Here is a 9,771-nt window from a genome sequence, read left to right on the forward strand (position 1 = left end):
TGCGGTTTCTTGTCCTCCCCTACCCCACCCCCGTAGTCCGTCACTCCCTCAGGCGCGCCGCGGGCAGTCCTCTGGGGTCCTCGCAGCGAGCCAAGATGGCTGCGCCCGCGCTGCAGGCTGCTCGACGGTGGTCGGGGCTGGGTCTGGGGGTGAGGCTTGCTGTCTGCCACCTTCCAGGGTGAGAAGGCCTCGGGTAGCTGGCACCGCCGCTCGGGCTGTGACGGGAGGCCCCGGGGACAGGAAAGGAGCCCGGGACGAGCCGCGCTGAGTCCTGGGGCGACAGAGCGCTGCTCGGGGGACGCGGATGGCTCGGTCAAGCTACTAAACGGGCCAGGTTGAGGGTTTGGCGGCTTGCCCCCTCGCCTGGCAGGTCGGGTTGATCTAGACCGGTTCTGCCCCGAGTCGAAAGTGTGGCCCTGCCCCGAGATCTCGGAACTGGAATTGCCTAGGCGGGTGGGGAGAGCTGCCCCCGAGTGCTGTTTGCCGGGGCCGACGACGTTTCGGGGCTGGCGGGCGGGCGGGCTTCCTACCTCTTGGGACCAGAGGCAAAACCAGCGCTGTTGAGGTTTAGCTGGCGGCCCCAGCGTTGCTGCTCCTCGTCAGCGTGAAGGCAGACAGGCTGATTATTAAGTCAAGCTTGTTGGTTTGTGGGGTCACAGATGCATTTGTGGAGTTCGTGCCTCCTTCCTCCTCTTCCCACTCCCAGGATAACACAGGTGAGGGGTAGCCGCTATGCCCCCGAATTCAGGGACCCCCTGACTGACAAGGAATATTACCGCAAGCCCGTGGCGGAACTCACCGAAGACGAGAAGTATGACCAGGAGCTCAAGAAAACGCAGCTCATCAAAGCCGCGGCAGCGACGGAAACAAGCTCGGTGTTTGCAGACCCTGCCATCAGGTGAGGTGGCCACGCTCTTCTTCCGCGGGCTGGGATTAGCCCGGGGAAGGTCTCTGCTGAAGGGAAACTAAGCATGCTTTTCTCCTTGAAGCAAATTTACCAACATGATGATGAAAGGAGGCAACAAGACGCTGGCCAGATCCCTCATGGCGCAGGTAAACCCGTTTCTTCCTCTTGGCTGCTCTCTTTTTCCCCTCTGCCTGTCCTGTGCACTGTGTCTGGCCTTTTTCCCCACCCTTAGCTTCAGAACTAGACCTGTCCCTAAAATGTATTTCTGAGAGCTGGGAGTGGTGGCGCCCACCTGAAATCCCATCACTGGAGAGGCGTTTGATTCCAGCACTCAAGAGTCAGACAAGGCAAGGTGGACAGCCAGGGCTACACAGGGAAACCCTGGCCAGGGGTGGGGGAAGGGGGCAGGGTTCTCACCTGTTCTTTGGGTCAGTCTTATCAAAGCAGTAGGACCTTAAACTCGAGGGTCTCATGGAGCACAGCCTGGATCTTGCTACACACGAGGATAACCTTGAACTCTTTACTTTTTTTTTTTGTCGTTGTTTGGTTAGTTTTTTCGAGACAGGGTTTCTCTGTGTTGTTTTGGGGGCTGTCCTGGAACCCGCTCTTGTAGACCAGGCTGGTCTCGAGCTCACAGAGATCCTCCTGCCTCCACCTCCCGAGTGCAGTCACTGGCGTGCAGATGAGGTGGCTGAGCAGCCTCTTCGCGCTCTCTGCAGACCCTGGAAGCCGTGAAGAGGAAGCAGTTTGAGAAGTACCGAGTAGCCACTGCGGAGGAGCAGGCCACCATTGAACGCAACCCCTACAGGGTCTTCCACCAGGCCCTGAAAAACTGTGAGCCTGTGATCGGGTTGGTGCCCATCCTCAAAGGGGGCCATTTCTACCAGGTGAGAGGGCAAGAAAGCAGGGCAGCCCACTTGAGAAACTGCATGTGTAATAACCCCTGGAGGCTGGGCACTGTCGGGTCTGCTCATCTGAGGCCCAGAAGGCGAAAACCCCAGGCAGAAGGTGCGAAGGCAGAGAACAGACTGACTCGGCAGCATTGTTGGGAGCCCACGCTCCTTCCCTTTTCCGTATTGTGTCGCCTAAGCTATGCGCTCGGGGTAGAGGACTGCGTTTGTAACTTGCCCCATGACCATTTGTCGTGATTGAACTGAAGTAGCCATCCCTGTGGCAGCATTTAATCACATTGTCCCGTTAGGTTGTTTCCTAACTCAGTATCTTTAGTGTGTGGTATAGTGCTCGGCATGCAGTGGGAGCCAGGAAAATGATTCTCGTGTAGATGGTCGTATTTTTAGGCACCCTTGGTCTGTGGTAGTGCTTCGTGCTTGTGTCAACTTGGCCAAGCCTCTCTTTAGGAAGGAAAGTGCTTAATGAGTTTACTAAGTGATGTTTCTTACTCAATGTCCCCTGAGATAAGGGGATGTCTGAGAAGACAGGTTCTGTCCTCAGGGCCCATCCCAGGACTGCTCTAGAGACAGGACATGGGACTTGTAGGAGCCGATGGCCCTCACACTGCTGGCCCAGCCCCCTTGTCCCTTTCCTCATCCAGGTCCCTGTACCTCTCTCGGACCGACGGCGCCGCTTCCTGGCTATGAAGTGGATGATCACAGAGTGCCGAGAGAATAAGCCCCGGCGGACGCTGATGCCCGAGAAACTGTCCAATGAGCTGCTGGAGGCTTTTCATAACAGGGGCCCCGTCATCAAGAGGAAGCACAACATGCACAAGATGGCGGAGGCCAACCGCGCGCTGGCCCACTACCGCTGGTGGTAGCAGGCACAGACGGAAAAGTCCAGGACTCCCACAAGAAACCAGAGGGGCTGAGAGACGGCTCACAGGTTAAGAGCACTGGCTGCTCTTCCTGGCTCGATTCCCAGCACCCACACGGAGGCTCACTACCTTCTGTAACTCTGGTCTCAGATAATTTGACACCTTCTGACTGCTGTGGGCACCAGGCATGCCTAGCACTCAGACGTACATGCAGGGAAACATCTACACATATACTAATAAAGTGATTTTATAAAGAAACGACTTGAGCTACTGCCCTGATGGAAAGTTCTGGAAGCAACCTAAGGATGGAGAGAGCCTGTTGTAACACAGTCTTAGATCCCATGAAACCCTTCTTGGTTTTTCGAGACAGGATTTCTCTGTATTGTTTTGTAGCCGGTCCTGGAATCAGCTCTGTAGACAGGCTGGCCTCGAACTCACAGTGATCCGCCTGCCTCTGCCTCCCGAGTGCTGGGATTAAAGGCGTGCGCCACCAACGCCCGGCCCCCTTTCTTAATTCCCATATTGGATGGGTACAACTAGAGTCAGGCGGCCCCTCCACAGGAAGGGGCGCGTTTTTCCGAAGGGACATGTGTTGCTCAGTAATCCAAGCTGGTTCTCCTGTCGCATTGCTTCATTAAGGCAGAACATGTCTCCTTAGAGATTTCTTCCGAGAAACTCAGGTCCCAGCAGCTTGGGTACCCCATTGGCTGTTACAAAATGAAACAGTTTGGTTTCAGAAAAGATTTATTAGAAAACCTTCACCCCAACCTGGTGAGGTGTTGTCACTCATGGAAGGTAGCAGAAGGATGCAGGCTATCTCCACAGTAGTCTCTGTACAAAACGTATAAAACTGTTTCCCTTGTAATTTGTACTCTGCCCTTAACATCCCAAAGCATCCCACCAATGGCTATGATGGCCCATTTTACAGTTGGGGAAACTGAGGCACTAAGGTAGTGTTGCACCAGTGGTTACACAGTTCAGTGGTTGTTAGTTGCCTTTCCCTGCCTGGCCCGGGTGGGAGTGGTGGGAAAGGGAAGCTGAGAGGACTTGGAGGAAGGGGGATTTCTCCACAATTCAGAGCGAGGGGAGGGAACCACAGCAGTGAAGTCTGGAAGGGTCTAGAGAGGCCAGGATTCTGGTGCACACAGGAAGGTGTGTGCAGCCACAAGCACAGCCTAGCTCAGTCGGAAACCTCACTATAGTAATACTTATGGGCAGCAGGCGTCGTCTTCCAGCCAGCTGCCCGGAACTCGATCATCTCCAGCAGCAGCAGCCGGCCCAGGGAGCTAAGGCCTAATGGGAGCAGGAAGCCATCCCGGATCAGGACAAAGAGCTCATCCATGCGCTGCCCGTTCATCTTCTCCAGCTGCTCCCCAACCCGGTGCAGCTCCAGCACCAGGCAGTCCACCTGCGGGGGCAGAGGGAAGGCCGGGTCAGCCAGAGAGGACTGCTAAGTACCGTGCTTTGCCCTCTGATGGCTCCTCCCTTCTGATCCAGGGGGTACTGCCCACATTCACCACAAAGACGTGCCGGAACATCTCACCGGGCCTTGCTTTGGCCTTCACTGCCTGACTCTAGTTGGTTCCTGGGCCAGCTGTGCCACAACCCTCGCCACTCCTGGCAGAGGTTGGCTCCCCGACTGGCGAGCCTGGAGCCTTGGCTGCTGTGCCTTCTGGATAAATTCCAGACACTGTGGTTTGTCTTGTAATTGGTACAGGCCTTACATGCCCCTACTAGGCACTTGCTGAGGAGCAGCAGCCTCCACGGACGGCACTGGGACCCCGAGCCAGCATGCCCTCCACAGCCTTTTGGGCAACGGCCACTCACCTCCTCTTCCCTGCTCAGACTCTCAGGCTGGGCCAGCTGGAAGAGACAGTCATAGACAGGGTTAACCAGGGCCATCATGGGCATATTGTTCACCTGTCAGGAGAGCAAGAGGTGCAGGGGACAGCATTAGTGACCATGAGGAACAGTCCGGCCTTGGGAACAGGCCGTCACTGCTGCACAGGGTGACCGCCCCTGCCTCACCCGCAGGTAGTCAAAGATGTTGCAGATAAAGGTGACATAGCAGACCCAGCTCTGTAGGGAGCGGGCTCGCAGCTGCTCCCGGGCCTGATACTCCTGCTGCAGCCGGTTGAGGAGCCCGCGGCGGAAGACACTCTGGCCTGCTTGCTTACTCTCTGCCTGTGAGCCAGGAGACGGTGGTAAGCAGGGCGCTGGCCACTCCGCCCACCCTAGCCTCTGGCTATAGTAAACTCCTGTGTCTTCTGCTGGCCAGCCTGTGCCTGGTCCTGGGGTGCCATACTCAAGGCGGCGCCTCTCTGCCAGCCCCCTCAACCTGGATGATGGCGTAGCACATCCGTCCCGCCTCCTTGCTGAACACACAGTCCTGCAGGGAATGGTCCACAATCACATTGGCCACTTTCTCCAAGTCCACGGCACCTGGATCTGGGGTAGAGACAGGAGCGCAGTCTAGAGATGCCTGCTTAATCCTCTTTGCCTCCATCTGCTAAGGACTAGAGGGGTTTGTTTTTCTGTGAGAGAGGCTCTCACCAGGTAGCCGTGGATGGCCTAGAACACTCTATGTAGATCAGGCCTCAAACCCACAGACATTTGCCGGCCTCTGGGTACCAGATTAAAGTCGTGTACCACGACACCCAAGGACCTGAGATGTTTATAGAACATCCTATCACATGCTTAAAAGATGAAGGGAAACCAGCAAGATGGCACGGGAGATAGAAACAAGGAGGGTCAAGAGGGCTATCCTTGGCTACATGCAGAGTTCTAGGACAGCCTGGACTACATGAGATCCTGTCTCAAAAAAAAAAAAAAGAAAGCTGGGTTGAGTGGTACACACCTATAATCCTAGGCAGAGACAGGCCAGCCTGGTCTACATAGCAAGTTCCAGGTCAGTCAGAGCTACATAGTGAGATCCCTGTCTAGAAAACAAAAGTCAGAGTTGGAGGTGTAAAGGGTATAACTAGGGACCAAGCACTATGCCTGACTACAATGTGTGGAACCAAAGGCTGGACACACCGCAGCCAAACCAATAAATATGTAGTCTCCAGGCAGGTGCTTGTGACCATGCCTACACGAGCTCTCACCGTCAGGACGTGGCTGTCCAATCAGGAAATAGGGAAGCTGAAGGGTGCCTTTAAGAGCATTTGCCTTGCCAGGCGTTGGTGGCGCACGCCTTTAATCCCAGCACTCAGGAGGCAGAGGCAGGCGGATCTCTGTGAGTTCGAGACCAGCCTGGACTACCAAGCGAGTTCCAGGACAGCCTCCAAAGCCACAGAGAAACCCTATCTCGAAAAACCAAAAAAAAAAAAAAAAAAAAAAAAAGAGCACTTGCCTTTGAAGAAGACCCAGGTTCAGTACCCAGCTCCTACACTGGGCTGTTCACAGTGCCTGTAACTCTAGTTCCAGAGACTCTCTCACCCCCCCTTTTGCCTCCACAGGTGCTGCATGTTCATGGGCCGTGAACATCCACACAAGTAGGTACACACATAAATAAGCTAAATTTTGTTTTGTTTTGTTTCCAGACAGGTTTTCTCTGTGAAACAGTCCTGGCTGTCCTGGAACTCACTCTGTAGATCAGGCTGGTCTCGAACTCAGAGATCTGCCTGCCTCTGACTCAGGAGGCAGAGGCATGCCGACCTGAGTTTGGGGCCAGCCTGGTCTACATAGTGAGCTGTATTGTAGGCCAGCCGGGGCTACACTGAGAGATCCTGTGCCTAGTCAATAAATAAGTATAGGATTATGAGGCTGGGAGCCACCAAAGTACAAACGCAGTTTCTTGGGATATATGTTTTATTTTCTTGGCAGCAGGCTGAAGAATGCTAAGACTTCTACAATTTTTTTTTGTCTTCTGAGACAGTCTAATTTTGCTATTTAATAGCGCTGGCTGGCCTGTAGCTCACTATGCAATTTTTTATGTTCATTCGTTTTATATGTATGAATATTTTGTCTGCATGCATGTTTACATGCCATGTGTTTGCCTGGGTCCCAGGAACTCCAGTTACCAATGACTGTGAGCCACTCCCGGTCCTCAGCAAGTGCTCTTTATGGTGTGTGTGCCCGTGTGTGTGTGTGTGTGTGTGTATGCCCGTGTGTGTGTGTGTGTGTGTGTGTGTGTGTGTGTGTGTGTGTGTGGCTTTTGTGTGTGTGTGTATGAGAGAGAGAGAGAGAGAGAGAGAGAGAGAGAGAGAGAGAGAGAGAGAGAGAGACTGAGTCTATGTAGCCCTGGCTATCTTGGAATTCACGATGGAGCTGACCACACCAGTCTGGAACTCACAGAGATCCACCTGCCTCTGCCTCCACAGTGCTGGGATTAAAGGAGCCCACCATGCCTGGCTTGCAACCAGTGATCTAAACTGCTGGCCGGTTCCCCTCCCCCAGGCACTCTCAAAGTGGAGCAGCTAATCCTCCTGCCTCTGTAATCTGCTTGGGTCATAGCTGTGCACCACCCCATGGCTCCAAGTGTGCTCAGAACACAGAAGCTGCAGGCATGAGCCCTGCAGACACTGTCAGCTTGGCACAGGGTGGCCACTGCTAACTGTTAAATCAGACTTCTGTCCTGAGTGTCACACTGGAAGGACACGGGGCCAGACAATGACATATCTCTTCCAGCAAGCTGATTCCCCAACCTCTGTCCCCAGTCAGGCAGCTCTGGACATTCAACGGAGCTGCCTGACTGCACCGAATGCAAAGGCTTTAAAGGGACGACCTTGTTCCCTCTCTCGTGGGCATTTGAAGGCTTTATATGACCTCAAACAGGGCTGTGATTCATTCTCAAAAATAATGGCCTGGATGGAGCTCGTCTCCCAGTCCAAGAGTTAGGTTGTGACTTACTCTCGGGGAGACACAGGGAGGCTGGGCATTGCCTGCCTCTGGGACTCAGCCAGCCCCTCGGAGCTCTTGCCCCAATAGAAGGGCTGGTAGGCTCACCTTTGAGCGCGGTCTTGAGCAGCTGCTGGGTCTCTGCATCAAACGACTGGATTCTATACTCATCTCTACTGGCCTCCCCCATGACGGTCTAGTCCCAGCAGTTTTCCACTGGCCTGAAACTAATGTCGGCACCTGAGGAGCAAAGACCGAAGAGGCTTCGCGTGAGACTCTCAGAGCTCCGTGTTCTAGTCCAGTAGGCACTGGGTGGGGCGAGCCAGGGCCTTGGACAGGACTAACTGGACTTTCCGTCGCCGTCAGTGGTTGGCTGAGAGCCCACCAAACTTGGCTTCTGGTGAAGGGCTTGAGCACCAAGTAGGCACCTGCAGCTCAGCCTAAGGAAACCCAGGCTCCTGCGATTACTTACGAGGAATGAAGCGGGAATTCACCAGTCAGTATCAGGGTAAGTTCGGGGGAGCATATACTGAACTGGGTTGTCGGGGAGGGGGGTGGTAAATGTCAGACTCGCCCAAATTATCCAGCACGGAGAATTCTGGCTCAGTTCCTTTGCCGGCGTTGTCCAAGCCGCGGATCCTGATACCAGCCCTTCTCGCCCGCGTTTGCCAGTCCTTTTCAGGCTACAACACCCACCCCTGCAGCCGTTGGGCTCGCACTGGCCAGCGTGGGAGGGCGCTCGCGTCCCCGGGGCTGCGCAGCGCGCGCCCGGCGTGGGCCCGCGCGCAGAAGCCGAGCGCAGCTCGCATGGAGGCGCCTGAGCTGCTCGCCTGCGCCGCCTGCCGGCCGACCGGCCACGGCTCGCCCTCGCCCGCGCACCCCGCCGCCGCCCCGGGCCGCTCCCTCGCTTGGCGCAGAGACGGATTCGCACCCGACGTCTGCGACGTCGCCACCGCCGCGCCGAGCGGAGCGCTCACCGTCCCCTGTCCCCTCCTCACCGGGCGCACCCCAGCCTCGTTTCTGACCGCTCGGCCGGACTCGCTCTCCGTTCCGCATGAAGCCCTGGGTCTTGCCGGGTCGCACCCCACGCTAGGGTCACCATGTCCCTTGCAGGGGGGAAGACTCAGGTGAACTGGGTCAGACTCCCCGGCCGTGCGGCGTGGGAGGAGCCTCGGGAGGGCGTGGCCTGCCCGGGAGGAGGGGCGAGTCAGTCGCTGGGCAGCGTCCTCCGGGGTTCGGCTGGTTAAAGCGGAGGGCGTGTGAGGGCCGGGACGCACCCTGGCAAAACAAGTTTTAAATCAAAGGGGCAGAGTCCGGGAGAAAGGGCCCTGGGTCCTTCCTGGAGTGGAGTCGGGAACATCGCTGTGGCCTCCCCCACCTCACAGGCACACAGGCGACCGGGAGCCAAAGCTAAGAGCTGCCACAAGCAGTCGTGGTAACAGGTACGAAAGAGAACTCTCCTCTGTAGCAAATGAGGAGCATGGGCTTTACTTCATAAAAAAAGCAAACTGAACGACTCAGCAGCCGACTACAGCCTCCCAGGTTTTAAGATGAGACATCTAAGAGGAGAAACAAACTCTGCCTCGAAAAGCAGAAAAGGAAAAAAAAAGATACCGAATATTCTAGGGGAGCGAACAACTCAAAGGCTTCTGGGAGCCCCTCCGTACCAAGGACAGGTCAGCAATGAGGACCGCTGAGATGCATTCAACACTCAGGCCAAGCTGCCTGAAAAAGGCCCGGGCCAGCAGCACAGCTACCTGGAAGAAGCGGCGATGAGTGGGCTGCCCAGCACTCTCAAGATCGGTCAAGCTGTCGGAAGAGGACCGACCAGCTGAGCTGCCTGGCAGACTCAGTCTGTCAGGCTGCAGACTGTTCAGTGAGCTCCATGCTCCCAGCTTTCGATAGCTGCAACCTCATTGGTAGTGTTTTTTTTTTTTTTAATGATTTTTATGTGTATTGGTGTTTTGACTGTATTTATGTCTATATGAGGGTATCAAATCACTTTGAGCAGGATCAGACTGTTGTGAGCTGCCATGTGCATACTGAGAATTGAACCTGGGTTCTCTGAAAGAGTAGTCGGTGCCCTTAACCACTGAGTCATCTCTCCAACCCTGTGCACTAAATGGTTCTATACCAAACTGAAGTCATGTGAGCAGGAACCTCAGTTAAGAAAATGCTTCCACAGGATCAGATTTGTGGGCAAGCTTGGAGAGCATTTTCTAAACTAGAGATTGATGGGGCAAGAGTCCAGTCC

The 9,771-nt window shown here is 55.3% G+C and overlaps 2 protein-coding genes across 2 annotated transcripts; one reads left to right on the forward strand and one right to left on the reverse strand.

Annotated features, from left to right (window-relative positions):
- Positions 1-21: 21 nt before the first annotated feature.
- Mrps7 (mitochondrial ribosomal protein S7) lies at positions 22-2,936 on the forward strand. The gene is made up of 5 exons (XM_005069923.4): positions 22-178; positions 707-898; positions 990-1,053; positions 1,627-1,794; positions 2,460-2,936. Exons 1-5 carry the CDS (start codon positions 96-98, stop codon positions 2,679-2,681), a joined length of 729 nt encoding a protein of 242 aa, XP_005069980.1. The 5' UTR covers positions 22-95; the 3' UTR covers positions 2,682-2,936.
- A 468-nt stretch (positions 2,937-3,404) lies between these two features.
- Mif4gd (MIF4G domain containing) lies at positions 3,405-7,757 on the reverse strand. Its single transcript, XM_013113404.3, has 5 exons — positions 7,626-7,757; positions 5,017-5,126; positions 4,707-4,862; positions 4,506-4,598; positions 3,405-4,086 (listed from the first exon to the last, which is right to left on the reverse strand). The coding sequence occupies exons 1-5, from the start codon at positions 7,705-7,707 to the stop codon at positions 3,859-3,861; spliced, it is 669 nt and encodes a 222-aa protein (XP_012968858.1). The 5' UTR covers positions 7,708-7,757; the 3' UTR covers positions 3,405-3,858.
- Positions 7,758-9,771: the final 2,014 nt, after the last annotated feature.

Source organism: Mesocricetus auratus, unplaced genomic scaffold (genome assembly GCF_017639785.1).
Source record: "Mesocricetus auratus isolate SY011 unplaced genomic scaffold, BCM_Maur_2.0 Super-Scaffold_100007, whole genome shotgun sequence".
Classification (NCBI taxonomy): domain Eukaryota; kingdom Metazoa; phylum Chordata; class Mammalia; order Rodentia; family Cricetidae; genus Mesocricetus; species Mesocricetus auratus.